This window comes from Neolamprologus brichardi, chromosome 1 (genome assembly GCF_056152115.1).
Source record: "Neolamprologus brichardi isolate AB-2024 chromosome 1, ASM5615211v1, whole genome shotgun sequence".
Taxonomy (NCBI): Eukaryota; Metazoa; Chordata; class Actinopteri; order Cichliformes; family Cichlidae; genus Neolamprologus; species Neolamprologus brichardi.
In genome coordinates, this window is record NC_142104.1 from 35,338,778 (window position 1) to 35,361,246 (window position 22,469).

Consider the following 22,469-nt stretch of genomic DNA (forward strand, 5'->3'; position numbering starts at 1 on the left):
TGACGTTTTCTTTCCTCCACGTCTGATCACGACTTTTCTTTGAGATCATTTGCTGCCACAAACACTGTCCAGAAGAGCGGCAGAAATTGCTGCATAATTGCTGCTTCGTCACCTGTTTGGCAGCAGACGTGATTTCCTTGTGAGAACTGGGCACTACGAGGAGTGAGTGGGAGGAACGAGCAAGTGCTTCCCATCTTCTGTGGTGAAGTCATTCTCGTCGTTGCCATTTATCATCTCTCTGTGCTATTTCTGCCTCTCAGTCTCCTCCATCTGTCTGTGTTGTTTCATCACTGTCCGCCACTATCTTGCTTTTACTTTCTGACTGCACCTGCTTCATCAGCAGCAGCGTGACTCATAAAGGCACACAGGTATAGAGCCTTAGAAGTGGATTAAAATAGCTGGCGTTACGTTTCTATCAGGCGTCAGGCTGGAAATATCATATCTGTATTTGTGCATAAGGTAACAGTGGCATCATTAACTTTACCTATATATGGCACTGGCTGTGTAAAAGAAACAGTCAGTGCTTGATAGTAAGATCATGTAGCACACTACCAGCCAAACGTTTGGACACAACTTCTCATTTAATGATTTTTCTCTACAAACTGAAGACATCAAATATATGAAGATATATGGAGTTATGTGTTAATGGCGTTGGGACCATCAGCTGACAGCCTCGTTTGACAACTGTTAGAATTCATATTATAGCGAGAACCAAACAGCTAAATAAAGAGAAACAACAGCCCATCATTACTAACTGAAGGTCAGTCAGTCAGAAAATTGCTAAAACGTTGAATGTGTCTGAGTGCAGTCGCAAAACACGCGATGAAACTGTCTGACATGAGGACGCCCCAGGAAAGGAAGACCAAGAGTCCCTCTGCTGCTGAGGATACATTCATCCGAGTCAGCAGCCTCAGAAATCGTTAACAGCTCAGATCAGAGCCCAGATAGATGCTGCACAGAGCTCCAGACACATCTCTACATGTTCAGAGCAGACTGTGTGAATCAGGTCTTTACGGTCAAACAGCTGCTGAGAAACCACGACTGAGGAAAAGCAACAAGCAGAGATTTGATTGGACTAAGAAACACGAGGAGTGGACATCAGACCATCTGTGCTTTGGTCTGATGGGTCCACATCTGAGATCTTTGGCTCCACCTGCCGTGTCTTTGTGCAGAAAAGGTGAACGATGGTCTCTACATGCATGGTTCCCACTGTGAAGCATGGAGGAGGTGTGATGGTGTGGGGGGGCTTTGCTGGTTTCACAGTTGGTGATTTATTCCAAACTGAAGGCACACTGAACCAGCATGGCCACCACAGCATCCTGCAGCCACATCCCATCATTTATTCTCCAACAGCACAATGACCCCAAACACACCTCCAGGCTGTGTGAGGCCTCTGTGACCAAGAAGGAGTGATGGAGGCCTCCACAGCCACCTGACCTACACCCAGTGGAGATGGTTTGGGATGAGATGGAGCGCAGAGTGACGGCAAAAATAGGGTTCAAATAGCTAATAGCTTTACTAACATAGTAGCCCTTAATGTGATCACACCATCATTCATTCCTTTCATACTAAACTAGTGCACAGTGTTTTTCCTGCTCTGTCTGCAGCAGCTGTATTGCTTTCATTATGTGTTTAACCTCTTCATATTTTCCACACTACAGTTTTATCTTCCTTCATCAAATCAGCTGCTCTGTTCTGTAACTGTGATTGGTCAGAGGCAGCCAGCAGCACGTCTTTCAGAGGAAACCCTGAGTTAGCATAGCGAGCTGAAGACCAGACTAAGTGAATCCAAAGATGGACGATACTTTTTGTACATGGAACTGGCTTCGTTGTGCAGGGCGCGTGTTCACCGGTTTGCACGTCACGTGGGCTGTTAAATGTACCTGCTCCCGTGCTGTAACCAGTGCTGTGACGCAATCACAGGACACTGGATTGTCATCGGTGAGTGCGAGGTTGTGAGCAGACGATTGCCTCCACCAGCGTCAGTCAGGCAGACTATAACCAATAATATAAACGTATGACTACATGTGGCCACGGTGCCTCCAGCTGTCTGCAGAGTATAACTGCTGCTTTATGCTAAAGCAGTTTAAGTAGAAAGCAAACATAGTGTATGCAGTTGGCCAGTTGGAGGCACCTCATCCATCAGCTGATGTAGGTTAGTATTGAAACCTAAAACACTTGACTATAAGCTGTTTTCATCAACAGAGATGGTTTTATGGCATGAAGGTCTGAGACAATCCAGCACCAGTTATTGCTGAGCTCCAGTAATAACTGGTCTGCCCAGCACACATACTTAAACATGATCTATAATTATGACAGATGCACAGTAGTGACATCTAACCTGTGTGTCATCTGTCAGGCCTGAGGCCACCAGCATTATTAAAGTCATCGATCAGAGTTTACACGTTCATGCAAATATATAATATTATTGTGTACACATCCCACACAGCAAACACCGTCAGATGCTTGCACGCCTCCTGTGAAATGACCAGCAACCTGTTGTAGTTGCAGCTGATTTAAAAAACGCTGGTTTAGAGAGAGTTGGCTTCACATGGTTCACGTTCAGGTTCAGGGCTGAGCAACATGGACCTAAAATCACAACTCAGTATTTTTATAGGACGTCCAAGATGTATTTTACAGTTTAGCTATGAAAGCAGCATCAGCTGTATGGAGGAGTTGAACAGTTACAGTCCTTTGAAGCTTGTCGTATGAGATCCTCACCCACAGTCAGTGTGTGGTGCTACAGTAACACTGTGGAAAACAGTGCTACTGTAGCACAACCAACATGATCCCAGCTGTGTGCAATGAACTGTCGTTGCCTTTAAATGATTGTTTTGAATAAGAGGAGCAATCAGCTGATACGTTCAAACAACATTGGTGCACCAAGATGGCGACAAACAGCTTCAGCTACAGTTCCTGTGTGAATGGGTCACGTGTGAAGTACATTATCCAGTCCAGCCTGAAGCACATTACATTACACACGTACATTAGTTCCCCCACAAACAGTGACACAGTTGCTGCAGGAGGGCAATTTAATTACAAAATGAGCAATCTGCACACAGCAACCACTGCAACGGCAATCTTGCTTTTATATCGTTTTATAACCAGAATACACGTAGCTGCCAACCAGGTGACCCGAGTCCCCCATTCAGTCTAGTTCAATGCAATTAAACAACAACAGTCTCCTCAAGGTGCTTTGTATTGTGAGGTGGAGACCCTGCAATATTAGACAGAAGCCCCAACAATCACATGATGCACTGTGACAGCAGGAATGAAAACGTCCTTTTTAACAGGCAGAAACCAGCAGAACCAGTCTCAGAGAGGGGCAGCTGACAGCCTGGACCAGTCGGGCTGTTAGGAAAGCAGAAAGCAGAGTTTAATTATTACTAATGATTACATACAGTTAGAGCTGGGCGATATAAGATTGTTTCATATCACGATACGTTTTTTTCATTTCAGGCGATAACGATATATATCACGATATATATCGTGATATATATCACGATAACGATATATATCATGATATAAGCCAAATAACTTCATTTGTAAGATTTAAATGTGCCGTTGCTCACAAGTAAAATGTGAAATAATCAGCAGCTTGTTTTGATTTAAATATTTATTTCCCATAATAAGTTCAACAGGGCAGATGTACTTAACATGAGACTTTTTCAGATAAATAAAGGCAAATATTGCAAACTACACAAAAAGTAGCCACTAAAGCATTTAAGTTTCAAAACAGAACAAACAAAACAGACTAAATTGTCAATTCCACTTAGAAACAAAATATTAATTCTAAAAATAAATCTTAGTTTGTTTTACAGAAGAACAGACAAAATTGACTAACTTTAGTCAATATCAAATAAACTGAGAACTAAAAGGAAATTCTCAATCTCTCCTTGTTGTATAGCTGAGCTTTTCAAACAGTTTAACAGTTACTTTAGTTTGACAAAAGCCGAATGATGAATTAGCGCTTCCAGTCAGAGACTGAGCATGCACCGGTTTATTGTATTTCCAGACTTGCTTTCAGCACATTTACAGTGGCTACTCTGTTTTTATCAGACTTGAAATAGCAGAAATACCTTCACACTACAGAACTTCTGTGGCTCTTCTGTTCGACAATCTCTCCGGCGTTGGAACCATCATCTGTTTTCTCTTCGGTAACCTTCGGTCACGCTCTCGGTTGATTTTTCTCTAGTCGGCACACTCATTTCCTCCGTTACCCGGGCGACACGGCGGCTGGCTGCTTCCCAAACAAATACACATGTGTGGCTTGGCACTTGTGCTGTACGTAACAAGTCACGTGACGTGACGCTGCGGCTGTGATTGGTTCGGCTTTGCGCTACTTAATTTGGATTGGCTGTTCTTCTGTTTTTTTAAGAGGACAAGAGCGGTGAGGTCTATCGCAATAGTTTCATTTTTCTATCGAGAAAAAGTTATTTCACAATACATATTGTTGTCGTTCTATCGCCCAGCTCTATACAGTAGTGCTGTATAAGCTCACAGGGAGAGAAATGATGAGCAGCAGCACAGCTAAGATCAGGGTCACCTGAGCTTAATCCAAAAGAAAAGTTTTAAGTCTAATTTTAAAGGTAGAGCGTCTGTCTCTCTAATCCTGGTCCCATAAAAGAACTTTTAAATAAACTATTGAGTAAGTAAGACATTTAAAATGAAATCTTTAAGATTGGATGTGGATTATTTGAGATTTTTATTCTCAACATGGAGTCAATGAAAAAAGAAGCTAAGCCTGTGATATTCTGTAACTAATGTTTGTGTGAGACACACTCGTCAAATGTGTCAGATAGATGTGATTCAGACACTACAGCTCAGGACCTTTAATGCCAACGGTGTGATCTCTGTGTCAGTGCTAACGCTGCTCTGAGGTCTGACAGGACAAGCACAGCGACGGGTTTATCTGTAAATCCTGACTGAAACTCCTCAGATAAAACATCCTTTGTAAATGATCAGTTAACTGTTTGACAACTACTCTTTCACCAGTTTTTCAAAATAAAAGGTTTGATGTATAATTAGCTGAGACAGCTGGATCAAGCCTGTAGTATGTATCCTGTTTAGAAAGATAGATTAATCATTTCAAATGTAAGCGTTAATTATGGGGCAGAGATCTGTACTTACTGGCACGACTGTGATTATTTTTCTCTGAAGGTTAAAACTTTATCTGTGGCGACAGTCTTCAAATCGTTGCTCTCGAAGGTTAAAGGAATATTTGGCTCAACAGAGCTTTCTGTCAGCTTTATTCCCGTTTTCCTGGATCAGTGACAAACAGTACGATGTTCCAGGTTCATGGAGGCCTTTTATAGAGTAACAAGTTCTCCAGGACAAATGAAGATCTGTTAAATTAGTGAAACCATTTCCTGTTTGAGAGTTATAACAGGAAGTCAGATTTCTCTTGAAGAAATCACTTAATGAACCTTAATTTCAGCACAGTCCCACAGTGCTTTAGAAAAATTACCGACTTCATATTAATTGTAGCCTCTGGGTGTTTCCATCATCACAGACGAGTTGCACTGACTCGTGCAAATTGTCACGTTGGATGCTGATGAAAAACTGACCTTTCTTTGGTGATTTCACAAGATTCCAACAGAAAGTCCGTAATTCAGACTGAAGACAGACGCAGGGATACCCTCAGGCAGAACAGCTACACCAACTGGTGCACCAACTCAGGCCTCACATACACAGGAGACTAACTGGGGAAACAAAAGTCAGCTGGAGGAAAACAGGTGATCAGAGTCAAAGTAAAGAGACAAAACTAAACACAAGACAAGAGACTGGGAAAATAAAACAGGAAGTTACTAAACACCAGACACAGAGACACCGAGTTGCATATAAACAATAACCGAGAGCAGAACCAGAAACTAAGACTAAGAAACAAACACAAAGCCAAGATATCAAGAACTACATAAAGACTACACAGTGAGGCGTCTTGATCTTATTGAGCAAAACTCAAATCAGAGGCCTGGGCATGATGGAAAGTGTTGCCCAGAGGTTGAGGGGGCTCAACCTCTGGGCAAAGACTCATTTTACATTTAATTCAATTCAATTTTATTTATATAGCGCCAAATCACAACAAAAGTCGCCTCAAGGCGCTTCATAGATACAGAGAAAAACCCAACAATCATATGACCCCCTATGAGCAAGCACTTTGGTGACAGTGGGAAGGAAAAACTCCCTTTTAACAGGAAGAAACCTCCGGCAGAACCAGGCTCAGGGAGGGGCGGGGCCATCTGCTGTGATTGGTTGGAGTGAGAGAAAGAAGACAGGATAAAAGACATGCTGTGGAAGAGAGACAGAGGTTAATAACAGATATGATTCAACACAGAGAGGTCTGTTAATACATAGTGAGTGAGAAAGGTGACTGGAAAGGAAAAACTCAATGCATCATGGGAATCCCCTGGCAGCCTACATCTATTACAGCATAACTAAGGGAGGATTCAGGGTCACCTGGTCCAGCCCTAACTATATGCTTTAGCAAAAAGGAAAGTTTGAAGCCTAATCTTAAAAGTAGAGATAGTGTCTGTCTCCTGAATCCAAACTGGAAGCTGGTTCCACAGAAGAGGGGCCTGAAAACTGAAGGCTCTGCCTCCCATTCTACTTTTAAATACTCTAGGAACAACAAGTAGGCCTGCAGAGCGAGAGCGAAGTGCTCTAATACAAGGTTTTAGTGCCACCTTATACATTAGTTGTTTTCTTTCGTGTAACTTTGTAACTTTTAATGGATTCGTTTAGATTCAGCTCCTGTTTCTTTGAGGTAAATGTGACACTCGTGCAGCAAATTTGTCTGCAGCGGTGCTTCAAACAGACAATGATGTTAAACGTACAGAGTGAAGGTGAGACAGTGTGAGAGCAGACAGAGGAGATCTGAGTTCATCAGACAGTGACAGACCTGATGGGAGACAAGTGGCACTAATTAACTTTTGCCTTCATTAGATCTTCTAATGAATTCAGTGGAGACAGCTCCAGAGCTGCCTGACACTCCCCTGAAGACACTCAGTATATTGTCTTTGTTAAAGAACACAAATATAAATAAACAGAAAGTAAACTTTGTGTAAATGTACTGCTCACATCTAAAACCAAAGATACTGAGTGATCTAACTGATTGAGATGAAGTGCTTTCATCGTGAGGGACAAAACAACGAGCTCAAATTGATGGGATGTAGTTTGGGTCAAACTGAACTAAAGTGTAACAGTGTGCAGTGCTGCCTGCAGCACGAGCAAAAGAATCAAATGAAAGTAGGCGTACTGTATATGCAGAGGAGAATAAGAGCGAGATCATTACTGTAGCTTAAACTTCACGAGTTAGTGCCGGGAGCAGCAGCGTGTCACGGTGCTCCTCAGGAAGTCACGTCCTTCTTGACCTGCAGATGAGTCGTGGTGTTCGAAGCGCTGCTGCTTCTGCACTCAGTTCACACAGGCTTTCTGTGAACTCATTTTTGTATTTTGCATTCGAACCTTTTCTCTCAATGTTTCATAGTGTTTATATTAATTGTATTTCAGCTCCATGTGCTTGCTAACCGTCCCTTTAGATCTGTTGTGTGTTTCCTGGTTGCTTGGTACCTGGAGATGGTGCTTGACGACTTTGGCTGTTTCTGTTAAACGGACTTAAGATTTAAGGTCACAGCTGTTCCTAATGTTTGGGCAGAGACATCTGATGTTTACACTCTTTCTGGACCTCAAAAACAAGCAAAGATAACAATGTGTGAGATTCAGGTGTTCACTTACAACGTGATGGAAAAACATTTAAACAGACATTAACACAGTTACATGTAAATACATATTAGCTGCACAGCTTCAATGTTTTTGGTAATTAATGACCCTTGAATGTATTTCATACTTTTTTTGATCACTGCTGGCTTTTATTTATTTATTTATTTTAACTTCTTGGCTTTAAACATATTATCTCCTCCTGCTGGTGATGCATGCGTGAACATTTCACACTTTGGAGAGGAATAGCGTGAAATGGACACGGTGGACCAGCACACACACACACACACACACACACACACACACACACACACACACACACACTTGTTTTCATATCTTGGTGAGGACATCTCATTGACATTATGCTCTCCTTAGCCCCTAACCCTAAACATAAATGAATGCCTAACCCTCAGCCTAAACCTAACCAAAACCTAACTGTAACCCTGATGCTAAAATCACATTTTGAGCCTCAAAAATGTCTTCAAACTCACGGGGACGGTCAATTTGTCCCCATAAGTGACTGTTGGTCTCCACAAGTATAGCATCACGCCATCTGTCCTCACAAAGATGTCTAAACATGTACACACACACATCTGTCTGGGAGCTATCAGCTGTAGGTATGGCTAGTTTACTCAGGTTATCTTTGTCTAATATTACATTTTGTTTGATCATCTAAAACATTTAAGTGTGACAAAAAACTGAAATCAGGAAGGGGGCCACATGTCCGTCGGTCTAGTTCAGCAGCCACAGTCATTGCTGAAGGGCCGGCTGTTTACAGAGTGTCGTATCAAAAATTCAGAAAATAAAAGAAAATACTAAAGCCTTGAGAAGATTATCAAGAAAAGTGAATGAAGTTAGAAGAAGTTCACAGCGATGTGAGACTGGTGTCTGTGTATCGTGACTGACAGCTGTTGCTTTCCCAATATGAAAAAACTCCCGAGCCAGGAATGATGTCAAAAGTAGTGGAATAAATAGAAAACGTCTCTTTTTAGATGCATTTTATTTGTAAATTAAGTTCCAGGGGTCTGAAGCAGAGGCACAGAGCTCAAAGTGTTTGAAGACCAGTGAGAAGTTTCCACAGTGTGTGAACAGTTGGTGTGCTTTGTCTTTGGTTGGTATCGATGGTGTTTGGTCAGCTGTGTTTTATTCAGTCCAAAGTCAGTGCAGCCTGTTACCAGGAGATACTTCCATGAAAAGCTTTGTGGAGACACTTCCTCCTTTACCTTTATTTCCTTTTCCAGTGGGACTGGTCACCTACCGACGGTACCAAGACTGTTATTGGTCAGACTGATCGATTAGCCAACTTGGCTGACCCCGTGGATAATCTGTGGAAGAAACACGCTATCCAAAAATATAGACAAACTTAAAGGCAACTTCTATCAGGCTTCAGTAACAACTTGTCATGGCTGCGCTGGCAGACCGTGGGGATGTGGGGAAGGAGGACCCGAACGCTGGACTCTTGCAATGCAAACGCTGTGTTTATTCACAGTGAAGAAAATACAATCCAATAATAAATCCCCGTGTGCTCCCCGACTCCCGTCCAGTGTCTTCTCCCCTTGCCCGTGCCTTTGTGTGTCCGCTCCCTTTATACAACGTGCTCACTGCCTCCTTGTTCCCACAGCCTTCCAGAAAAAAAACACGGAGGAGCCGTTAGCACACTTGTGTCAAAACGGACATCTAGCAGAGAAATTGACGGGTAGCCTCACGCAACGATCCCACGTTGATGGGAGCTCAGCCACTCTCTAAAGGGGAACTCCAGGCCTCGAGGGCCGGTGTCCTGCAGGTTTTAGATCTCACCCTGGGTCAACACACCTGAATCACATGATTCGGTCATTACCAGGCCTCTGGAGAACTTCAGGACATGTTGGCTGTATCCCAATTCAGGGTCTGCAATTCAATTCAATTCAATTCAATTTTATTTATATAGCGCCAAATCACAACAAATGTCGCCTCAAGGCGCTTCATAGATACAGAGAAAAGCCCAACAATCATATGACCCCCTATGAGCAAGCACTTTGGCGACAGTGGGAAGGAAAAACTCCCTTTTAACAGGAAGAAACCTCCGGCAGAACCAGGCTCAGGGAGGGGCGGCCATCTGCTGCGACCGGTTGGGGTGAGAGAAGGAAGACAGGATAAAAGACATGCTGTGGAAGAGAGCCAGAGATTAATAACATATATGATTCAATACAGAGAGGTCTATTAACACATAGTGAGTGAGAAAGGTGACTGGAAAGGAAAAACTCAATGCATCATGGGAATCCCCCGGCAGCCTACATCTATTGCAGCATAACTAAGGGAGGATTCAGGGTCACCTGGTCCAGCCCTAACTATATGCTTTAGCAAAAAGGAAAGTTTTAAGCCTAATCTTGAAAGTAGAGATAGTGTCTGTCTCCTGAATCCAAACTGGAAGCTGGTTCCACAGAAGAGGGGCCTGAAAACTGAAGGCTCTCCCTCCCATTCTACTTTTAAATACTCTAGGAACAGCAAGTAGGCCTGCAGAGCGAGAGCGAAGTGCTCTAATAGGGTAATATGGAACTACAAGGTCATTAAGATAAGATGGGGCCTGATTATTTAAGACCTTGTATGTGAGGAGCAGGATTTTGAATTCAATTCTGGATTTAACAGGAAGCCAATGAAGGGAAGCCAAAACAGGAGAAATATGCTCTCTCTTTCTAGTCCCTGTCAGTACTCTTGCTGCAGCATTTTGGATTAACTGAAGGCTTTTCAGTGAGTTTTTTGGACATCCTGATAATAATGAATTGCAGTAGTCCAGCCTGGAAGTAATAAATGCATGAACTAGTTTTTCAGCATCACTCTGAGACAGGATATTTCTAATTTTAGAGATGTTGCGCAAATGGAAGAACGCAGTCTTACATATTTGTTTAATATGTGCATTGAAGGACATATCCTGGTCAAAAATGACTCCAAGGTTCCTCACAGTGTTACTGGAGGCCAAGGTAATGCCATCCAGAGTAAGAATCTGGTTAGATACCATATTTCTAAGCTTTTCAGCGCCGAGTACAATGACCTCAGTTTTATCTGAGTTGAGAAGCAGAAAGTTAGCGGCCATCCAAGTCTTTATGTCTTTAAGACATTCCTGCAGTTTAACTAATTGGTGTGTGTTATCTGGCTTCATGGACAGATAGAGCTGGGTGTCATCTGCATAGCAGTGAAAATGTATGCTATGTCTTCTAATGATGCTGCCTAGGGGAAGCATGTATAATGTAAACAGAATTGGTCCTAGCACTGAACCCTGTGGAACTCCATAATTAACCTCAGTGTGTGAAGAGGACTCTCCATTTACATGCACAAATTGGAGTCTATTAGATAGATATGATACAAACCACTGCAGTGCAATACCTGTAATACCTACAGCATGTTCTAATCGCTCTAACAGGATATTATGGTCAACAGTATCGAACGCTGCACTAAGGTCAAGAAGGACGAGCACAGAGATGAGTCCACTGTCAGAGGCCATAAGAAGATCATTTGTAACCTTCACTAAAGCTGTTTCTGTGCTGTGATGAACTCTGAAACCTGACTGAAACTCTTCAAATAAACCATTCCTCTGCAGATGATCTGTTAGCTGTTTGACAACTACTCTTTCAAGGATTTTTGATATGAAAGGAAGGTTGGAGATTGGCCTATAATTAGCTAAGACTGCTGGGTCTAGAGATGGCTTTTTGAGTAAAGGTTTAACTGCAGCCACCTTGAAGGCCTGTGGTACATAGCCGATTATTAGAGATAGGTTGATCATATATAAGATCGAAGAATTAATCAATGGCAGGACTTCTTTGAGCAGTTTTGTAGGAATGGGGTCTAAAAGACACGTTGATGGTTTGGAGGAAGTAATTATTGAAGTTAACTCAGAAAGATCGATTGGAGAAAAAGAGTCTAACTTAACATCAATGGAACTAAGAGTAGCTGTAGATAATATTACATCTGTGGGATGATTATTGGTAATTTTTTCTCTAATGATAAAAATTTTATTTGTGAAGAAGTTCATGAAGTCATCACTAGTTAACGTTAAAGGGATGGTTGGCTCAAAAGAGCTCTGACTTTTTGTCAGCCTGGCTACAGTGCTGAAGAGAAACCTGGGGTTGTTCTTATTTTCTTCAATCAGTGACGAATAGTAAGCTGTTCTGGCTTTGCGGAGGGCTTTCTTATAAAGCAACAAACTATTTCTCCAGGCTAAATGATGATCCTCTAAATTTGTGACACGCCATTTCCTCTCCAGATTACGAGTCATCTGCTTTAGGGTACGTGTTTGAGAATTATACCACGGGGTCAGGTACTTCTGATTAGAGACCTTAGTTTTCACCGGAGCTACAGTATCCAGAGTCGTACGTAGTGAGGAGGTGAAATTATTATGCAGCCTCAACGATCCTCAAGGGCGCGTACTCAAAGACCGCTAAGGCCGGAAGTGCGAGGCTTGTGAAATGGGACGGTCTAGCCTCCGTCGCGCTGCCCAGGTTGCCTAGCAACCATGATCCTAACAGCTGGAAACGTTTCATACAGCTTTGTTTGACAGAAATGAAGGAGAAAATCTTTTGTTCATTTGTTTGTTTCTACATGAGCTTTGATCATTCTCTGATTAAGCTCAGCTATTGAACGGCGTATATTTTAAAGTAAAGGCTTTAAAACCAAGTTAGTACAAACGTCACTAATGTCACATGACTTTGCCGACATGTGGCCAACAGGAATGTTTTAATGTTCTTCGTTATTAAACATTTGCACATAAATAAGTGACATAATATTCAGTACTTACTTAAAGTTTACTCTTCGGGCGCCCCTCATCCGCCGTTTTTTTTCGGCAAAATTATCCACACCCACCGCCGCGCTATGCATTCTGGGATATGTTGGGCCACGAAGTCTACACCGCCACGTCCTTAAAATTCAGGGAAATGAAGGACGCATTTGAGGGCCGCATTTCGAGCAGCCTTCAAATTGGGACAGCCTTCGTCGCGTCGCGGTGACGTAATCGGCCTTAAAATGCGGCCTTTAAGGATGCAGACCCTGAATTGGGATACAGCCACAGAGAAGAACATTTAGCAATTTGAATCAGCTGTGTTGGATCAAGGACACATCTAAACCCTGCAGGACACCGGCCCTCGAGGCCTGAGTTCAACACCTGTGCTCTAAAGTAACTCCCTCCAGACGAGGCCAATCAGCTGCAGGTGTGTGGCATCATCCACCTGGCAGGGCCCACCCACCAGGGTTGATGGTGCCTGTAAATTGGCCTACCAGATACACCTGCACCCCCCCCACACACACACACACACACACACACACCAGCAAGCAGGAAAACAAGGGACGGCAGCACAATACATTCAATATACATACAGCATATAATATCAGTCCAAATCTGCTCATGGACCCTGGGTTCCTCAGACCAACACAGTGCTGCAAGCTCATCGCCTCCATGTGACGCCACACTGATCCAGTAATTCATGGACTCAACATGCTAAGTGTGTAAATTAGTGCATTGTTGGTCATTTCTGTATTTTAAAATACTTTTTCATTGATTTTAGGAAATATTCTAATAATGTGGGAGGGTGGATTTCTGAATGACCAACGTGGACAGCCGGATCCTTAAACTGGCGTTGAAAAACCACACACAGCTATGCTTGTCATAAATCTAGAGTTATCAGCAGAGGCATTGAAGGGGCGACTCGAAGGATTAGGCGAATGTTTGAAACCAAAATGAAAACATTTTGCATGGCGAGCATGTTTTCTGCTGCTCTGTGGTCCCAGCAGCACTTATTTCACAGTGTTTTCTTCCACAGCCCTAGAATGATGCTAATTATTGGCGTAATCGCTTGGATTTGATGACTCATCAGAGCCACAGACACCCAGAACATGAATTAGCAGGCCAGTTGTGAGGAGAGGCAGCAGGATGAGCTGGTGCTGGGTGCGGTTCCTCCCGTGGGAGAGCTGCTTGCATCCTCTCCTCAATTCTTGTGTTTCCACAGAAACAACCGTGCATCAATATCCCCTCCCTGCAAACCTTCACTTCTTCTTCTGCTGCTAATCCTGCCGATCCTCTTCTAATAGGATAAAGGACAGTTTTACACGAGAAAGTATTACCAGCAAGACGTCCCCAGAGGCTAATGTATTAATCTGCCAGACTGAAGCTGCTGTGAATGTACAGTACAGACAGCTTTGTGAGTGAAAGTCTCCAAGCCTCTGAGCAACCCTCTAAGGTGCCGAGAGTAGCAATAAAAGCAGACGATTGCACCCATAAAGCAGGTTTTTCCCAGAGAATAACATTGTTGTCGGTCTGTAATATTATCTGGTAGATTCACCTCACAGAGCAAAAGCAAGCAGAGAAACACAAGTGCTCAAACCTGACATGAATGACATATTCCAGTTTGTGGCTTCTGTATATTTACACTGAAGCTCATTTGGATCCAGAGCATCTGCAGACACCTTTATTTGAAATGACGGTGCATTAATAAAACATGCTGCGTATTAAAAACAGTCTCCGAGTAAGTACGAGCTAAATTCTCTGTTTGCTTTGGCTGAAATAATTGTGTCACAATCTTGCTTTCAACATCAGCCCTAAAGCTCATTACGGCTGAGCACTAATGCAGCAATTACAGAGGGAGGGGGGGAGGCGGCTAATGGATGGGTCACAGCTAGGAAGAGACTGTTTACCTCAATTTCTCCCTCATTTTCTGCATATGAGTCAGTGCCCTTCTGTACTTCTGCCTCAGCTCGTAGACTGATGTCCTGCTCGTAATGCATTTGTTCTTCCACATAGTCATCTTGCAGCTGCACGCTGAGGTTACCGCCGGCAACCCTCTAAATATGTCAGGGTGTTTCACTGATAACTTTATCTATAAAAGCCTGCAGGTGGAGATCAGAGGTCAGCTGCAGCAGCAGCCATGTGCACATAAACACTGCTGTGCAGCTCACTTGCAGAGAAATGACACATGTAGTTTTATATATATATATATATATATAATTAGCAGAGTTACCGCTTTCCAGTTCAGAGGAAATATGCCAGATGTGGCATCACACGGAAATGTGAAAATGAGGTTTTGTCTGCCGTTTCTTTCAAAAACAAGTTTGTCTCTGTTCAAATAACTTTGAGTCAGCAGTAATTAGACAATCAGTGTAGTCACAGGCACTGCTAACAGCAAGCCACCTCCCTAATGTCCTCTCTACCCGCTGCCTTGATAGCCTGGTCGCTGTTGCAGTCCTGCTTTTTTTCGTTTTATGAATCAATAAAGATTTATCAAGTACATAAAGTTAAAACACTTTATTTATTGTTGGAAGAGCACAATCTTCCTCTGTGCTGCCTCGTCAGCGCTCAGTGGATAGCGTAGAGATGCAAACACTAGAACAGACTGTAACAGTGTTCAGCTGATGAAAATGGTATCGTCTCAGCCATTTGGCGTGTTTGGTTGTGCTGACCACAAGCTTTTAATGTGATAATTATGTCGGTCTCCATCTTTCTTGCTGATATCCTTCAATTCAAAATTGAGCTGTCATCTCTTCTGCTCCACTTTGTGTATACTTTCCTCTGGTTGTCAGTATTAACTCGGCTGCCTCCTGTCCCTGCAGCTGCCATCGAGGCCTGCCTGGGTCACCTGCTGAAGAGACGAGCTGCCGGGTTTCTCCGCAGCGACAAGATCGCAGCCCTCTTCACCAAGGTCGGCAAAGTCTGCGACACCGCCGGCGAGGTTTGCCGTAAAGTGCAGGAGCAGCTCCAGCAGCAGGCTGATCTTACCAGGTTGGTCACGCAGATGTCGCCGACCCCTCCTGTTGCTTTGCTTTTACTGTCTGCTGTGCTGAATTCACCCAAATCTGTCCCGAGGCAGCCGTGACGCATCGCTTACTAAATGCTTTTCGAACCCCTGTTATGATTCCACATTAAGGTTTCAGTTCATCACTTTATGACAATACCTGACGCCGCCACCATTGGTGCAAACTGAGTGAATCTGTCGTCTTAATTAGAAAGGGAGAGACTCTGTCCCCATTTCAGCCCAATTTATGAAGGAGGATGTGGCGGGGCTTTGCCTGCGGTGCTGTGCAGAGGCGGCGGACGCACCTGCACGGCATCCGCAATCATGCCCCGCCGAATAAAATATTGTACTGGGTCTTGTGGTTGGCGTTGTTGTTGTGGTGATGTTGAGCGGGCAGCGGGAGAGCTGCAGTGGACAGCAACCGTCCAGTATTAATAAAGAATGGTTAAAATGCCACTGGGTCACCACGGCAGATCCAGGTGTAGGCCAGCAGAGGGAGGAGCTGGCGGCTGAGCAGCAGGAGCAGGCGGCGGTGTGGCGCCGCAGGCGGGAAGAGCTGCAGGACCAGACTGAACGCCACCTGCAGAGGATGGAGTATCTGGCCCTGCCCGACACCACCGACACCACCGACACCCCCACCGGCGCTCCCCAATGGCGCTGGAGTGGAGGAGACCCAGTACAATATTTAATTCGGCGGGGCGTGATTGCGGATGCTGTGCCGGTGCGTCCGCCTCCTCTGCACGGCACTGCAGGCCACGCCCCACCACAGAGGATAAGAAGACTGTTAGTGTAGCCCTAATTATTCACCTGAACTTTAAATAATTAAGGGACAATTTCTTTCTCTGTATCTATGAAGCGCCTTGAGGCGACATTTGTTGTGATTTGGCGCTATATAAATTAAATAAATAAATAAATAAATAAATAAATAACAATAAGTGTGGTAGCAGAGATAGTTTTATGACAGGGTGGACAGAATAACAGACACTATATTCAAACGAGGTCTCCCCACAGTTGATGCTGTTGCTCTGAAGATTACAGAAATGTGAGGAAGTTATGATAGCGATAAAGAAATCACACAAAAATCATACAAGTTATTGCAACAGCTGCTCTAAATTAACATTAATGCTTCTGTGATGCCTAATGCACCAGTGTTTGCATGTTCTTTAACTGGAATGATATTTTAATGATAAAATAAAATTATTTTTATTATATAATGTTATCCATCCAAGCAAATTATTATGTTTTGATTAAGATGGCAAATTATAACTACTGACTCGCTTTCCTGTACAGAAAAAAATGAATGAATGAATATGTTTGTTTCATTTCTGACTTCTCAGCGTCCACCAGGCTCAAATTTGGGTACAAAAAACGTCTCTAATCTCAGACACAGTCCATGAAAATGCTCTACGTCAGTATTTCCCAACCTTTTGGAGCCACAGCATGTTTCACATTAGAAAAATCACACAGCACACCAGGCATAGCGGAGTTAGCTCGGATTGTCCCAGTTTACCTTTTTTGCTTTCTTATGATCACTATTCAAGCTCGGCCTTCCTCTCGGTCCAGGACCAAGGTCAGACTGACTTTTTCCTTTTCAAATGACTGTTACATCAATTCTTCTTCATCTTCTCCTGTTTTACTGGCAGTTGGCAACATATTTAAATAGAGCAGGTAGTTGTACTGCCCTCTAGTGGAAGAGAATGTAATTGCTCTGCCCTGATAGCTTAGAGCAGCGGTCCCCAACCTTTTTTGCGCCACGGACCGGTTTATGCCCGACAATATTTTCACGGACCGGCCTTTAAGGTGTCGCGGATAAATACAACAAAATAAAACTAGTACCGGTACCGAAAAAAAGAAGATTTATTCATAACACACGTGAAAAGACCCAGGAAAACCGAGTAAACGATAAAAACGATAACAAAATAACGCTGAAAACCGATAAAAACCCTGAAAACTATACATTTCACACCTGAGCCTCAACTCTCGCGGCCCGGTACCAAACGACTCACGGACCGGTACCGGTCCGAGGCCCGGGGGTTGGGGACCGCTGGCTTAGAGTACTAATCAGGTGAAACCAGATAATCTTCCATGGCAAAGGTCTAGGTGATGTCAGACACCTGGAGACTTGGCGGGAAAAAGCGAATGGTGGCTCAGAGTTAAACAAATACTGGACTCAATCGATAAGCGACTGTCCAGCTTTCAGGTTTCTGCTGTGGGACTTTGTCACTTGTCTAACTGAGAATGTGACCCAGCTGAAGAAAATGAAAAAATAAAAGAGAGTGTCATTGATCTCCAGGCCCGTAGCATGAGAGATTACCTTCAGGTAACTTTTGAGGAGCAAAGGTTACCATTAAAACCTTCATGAAGACCCACCTGAAGCTTCAGGAAGACACTGAACATCACCTTCCACCATGTTCATCGCCGGGAGCCAGGAGACCGCAACCTGTTGTGGCCAAATTCAAAGACTTCATGAGGAGACGGTGCAGCGGTCCAGCACCACCCCCTGGTTGCATTAACGCCACTCCAGATGAGAATGCACTGCCTTTTTCTCTCCTCCTCTTCCCTTATCTGTCTGGCTTATTCATGTCAATTTGTTAATGCAACGTGACATCATAACAGATCAATCACCCTCAGTCACCGCAGCGTAAACGTGACGGTTACAATGTTCTTGTTTTCCTTCGAGTTTCCCTTTCATCCCTGCCTCTTGGCCCTTTGCATGTTCTTCTTCCTTTTCTCTTCCCTCACTCTACAGATCGGTCTTTACACAAAGATTATTTCATTTGCACGCCACGATCACGTAGATACACACTCAGTGTCACCACATCCACTACATCATATAAGTTAAAGTGCACACCTATAATCAGACAACACCAAACACCACTCGGGTCTACGTACTGCCACACTTTCTTACAACCGATCGACGTGTGTTTTTTCTCATTCACTTGAGCGTCAAATGCAGCGTTCAACATTAACTACACACACCCACAAACTATGGGCAGGATGAGTTGCAGCAAGAAAGCCATCGCTAGGACATCAGGATAAGACAAAGAGGCTTGCCTGGGCCATGAAACACCACCATTGGACTACTGAAGACTGGAAGAAGGTATTATGGACTGATGAATCAAAATTTGGATTTTTGTAGGATCTTTGTAGGCCGTCGAGTAGGTGAAAGGATGGTTGCACAGTGCGTGGCATCAACTGTCAAACACGGAAGAAGAAGTGTGATGGTCTGGGGCTGTTTTGCTGGATCCAGGGTCGGTGATTTGTACAGAGTGAGAGGCACCCTGAAGCCAAAAGGACTACCACAGCATTCTGCAGCACCATGCAGTACCCTCTGGTACCCACATAGCAAAATTGGTACGGCCCGGATCTGGACTACACAATGTGCCTACACAAGGCCCACATACCGCAAAGAATGACGGCCCTTTGGTGGCCCAGACCTGGTTTGCCAGAGGTGGCCCACGCATGGGCCAGCACAAGGCCAGTTGCAGATGCACTGGTGGCCCTGTGCTGGCCCAGAACAGTTTCAGCTCTGGCCCCAGATGTCAGCCTAATGTGTGCCTTAATCAAGCCATGTAATAACAACATGTGCCGGAACGTAATAGTGCAAAAGTAACATGACGAAACTCTGTTCAGAGAGTGAATGGACTGATTCTTGAATAACACTTTTCTAGTCTCCCAGATTACTCAAAGTGCTCTATACAACACGCCACACTCACCCAATCACACACTTTCTCTAAACTGAGTGTTTCCTAACCACATTCATACACATTCACACTCTTGACATGCGGGGATCGAACCACTAACCTTCCGATCCGTAGGTGACCTGCTCTACCGCCTGAGCTTCAGCCACCCAGTGGTAAACCGTCACTAGGTTTTGGATAAAGTGTACACTCACAAACCTGTCAAACCTGCATTTGAAACGTTGGCTACCATAGCAGTATAGTATTGCAACATGGCATTTGGGTCTTCTAACTAAAATAGGAAAATAGGAACATAAATAGTGTATCATTGCCAGACCTGGCCCACATCTGGTTGACATACACCCTGCCATGACACCAGTCAGTCAGAAGTGCCAGCTTGATGCCGGATCTGGGCCAGACCTGTTTTCTATGAGCCTGGGCCACAAAAACCAAATCACAGTCGGGCCAGATGTGGCATGCCATCACATAGACAGTGCCATCTATGCCAGGCCTGGCCCATATCTTGATGACATACGTCTTATCATGCCAGAAGTCAGCCAGCAGTGCCAGCTTGATACCAGATCCGGGCCAGACCTGCTTGCAATGTGGGTATGGACCTAGTTGTACGGGCTTGGGGGGGGTCTGGCGGTTGCCTAGGGGTGGGTTTCTTGGGTGGTGTTTTTCTGGCGGCTGCGGCTGCCGCCGCTGGGGTTACAGGCCTGGTCACCGCTCTGTTCCTGGGCAGGTCCAGGGTGGCCTTGGAGACTTGAGATTCTGGGGGCACTACGCCTTCGAATTAGGGTTCTGGTTGGGCCTGGGGGTTTGGGCCGTGGTTGGCGCATCGCTGGGGTTTTGGGTTGGTGCATGCGCTGGGGCCCTGCCCAAGCACGGGGGTCTTCGGTGCATTGGTGGAACTTGGGGCCTCTTTAGCTGACGAGGAGGTTTTTACCATCTTTTTGCAGGTGCTCTTTACTTTGACTTTTGTTTGCTGGGTGACGCTGTGTATGAGCTAGTTTGTGCATATTAGCATATTTAAGTCATAATGGTAGACAGAAGAATTTGCTTGTAGTTGTTTTTAATTGTGAGATTTTTAAAAGATGTGCAGTAGCATTTTAAATTATAACAACATCTGCCCGATTCCATCGATTCTGGGCTTATTGATTGAACTTGTTAAATTAGGTGTTTTCACTTCAAAGGCTACTGTTGCATTATTGTTAGTCCATATTTATGTTTTAAAGTTTCACTATCTTCATAACGTCCACTTGGGCCCAGTTGGGTTCTAGAGCCATAAAATTCGTCATCAAAAGCACAAAGGTCCACGAGGACGTCCAAATGCCTTCCAGTTTTTGTAAAACACACAACGGGAGATATATCACCAGTGTCTGTCACCAGCAGACACAATATCAGCTCAGTTGAGTGTTTGCTAAGGATGAATGGTCTGTGTGCACACCGTGATAAGCCTCAGGTCTGCATTGAGGTGTGTGTGAGGATTACTTGCATCTTTCTGCATGTGTGCCTGCAGATACAGACTATGATAAACTGCTTCATCTACAGGCGCAGAAGTACTAGCTGAGCTGTTTGCTTGGTCATTAATTGTACCACATGGACACAAACACACACACAAACACACACACACACACACACACACACACACACACACACACACACACACACACACACACACACACCTCCATATCTGCATAAACTATGCGCAGGCAGAATGTGAACCACAGCATCATTGCGACATGGCTGCGTTATTTGATGTAAGGCTGAGTTAAATGTGTTTGGGTACACTGGGTGCTCAGCGCTGCGTCTTCATATCAGCGTAGTGTCTCTCATTCATCTGTCACATCTGGTCGGCCTTTTCCCTCCCGAGAGACTGCACACAACATTAAAGCCTATTGTTGTGTGTAAATGTGGTTTGCACAAATCACATCGCCGTGCTAGAATCCATACATCCAGTCAAGCACACTCAGAATGAACACACACACACTCCCAGACGATGCTCTCTGTCATCCTACCTCAGGGCTCCATCTCTCATTTACACTGTTTGCCATGGCAACATGGTTTGGCCCACTGGCGGTGAATGAATCGCTGAGCATGATGGGAAACGAGAGGCCAGAGAAAGAATATGAGCAGAGATCAACAGTGGACTAAAGAGTTATGGAGGTGAAGTGAGTAGTAATTACAGCAGAGCATGAGGGGTTTGACTTCTGTGTGTCACAGTCTACAGTGGACAGCCTGCCTCGATGCTTCCTCTTTATGATTTATTGTTTTATAACCTTCCTTCTGTCACTACTGTGATAAGCTATCAGCTTTGTTATTCATAAACTCTACGGGTGCAACTCACACATGCAGTTATTAGTGCAGCAACAGATGAAAAGAAGTGTCCGAAGCAGACTCTGAGCCAGGCTGTAAACATGCTTTTTAATAATGTTTTTAATGCTCATTACATGGGATTCTGCAGTTTTTGGAACTTCTCCCCTGACTTCATTTTTCAGCTTCAGCAATCACTGCTTGGTTCAAAGACGCTTGGGAACTATTTGATTTCTAAGTCGGCTAATCGAGTGCCTGATGGGTTAGAGTGTAAGCCATGCTATTATAGATCCTCCTAAACACATCACATGCACGTAAAGTTTGTGCTATGACAACTAGACAGCTGTATGGATACACTGAGTGTGAGTGTGTGTGTGTGTGTGTGTGTGTGTGTGTGTGTGTGTGTGTGTGTGTGTGTGTGTGTGTGTGTGTGTGTGTGTGTGTGTGTGTGACTCCTACTTTTTCACAGCATGTTTAGTTTTGGATTAACAATTAAGAGTTTTGATGGTTAAAATCTGGGATGGGTGATTTAGGAATACAGTAATGTTAGTGATTGTACTCAAAAGGAGAGAAAACATAATAAATCAATGTCAGTAAAAATGCCAAGTCTGAAGCAGGTAAACAGGTGAGTGCTACTGTTAACTTGTTCTGTATGTCAGTATTAGGCTAAGCTAAAATATTTTTCTACAGATAAAAAAATGTGGACTGCTTTGTCAGATTGGTGGTATCTCTTCTCTCTTTTACCCTCCCTGACCAAAAGCACCTTACATTTAAGCATTCTTAAGACCTTGAAAATCCTTTAAAACACACACACACACACAGTCTCCAATGCATCATGATGTGCTTTAAGTATCTCAAACTCTACATCTGTCATCACAGCTGCTTGAACCTTAGAAAATGTCATTTGAACACGTCACGTCATCAAGCCCCAAATTTGCATCATGCAAATCCAGAGGCTTCTAAACCAGCCCACGCGTTTGTCCAAATGCAGCCCGTTGTGATCACT

The 22,469-nt window shown here is 44.0% G+C and overlaps 1 protein-coding gene across 5 annotated transcripts in view; it reads left to right on the forward strand.

Moving 5' to 3' along the window:
• sgsm2 (small G protein signaling modulator 2) overlaps positions 1-22,469 on the forward strand; it is a 109,985-nt gene that overhangs the window by 54,675 nt on the left and 32,841 nt on the right. For all 5 annotated transcript variants that reach the window (XR_015719095.1, XR_015719097.1, XM_087841401.1 and 2 more), the window contains exon 3: positions 15,286-15,454. Coding sequence is in view for 3 of the 5 variants with exons in the window: in XM_087841401.1 (XP_087697527.1) it covers positions 15,286-15,454 (169 nt within the window). In the remaining 2 variants the exon portion in view is untranslated. The remainder of the gene's footprint in view (positions 1-15,285; positions 15,455-22,469) is intronic.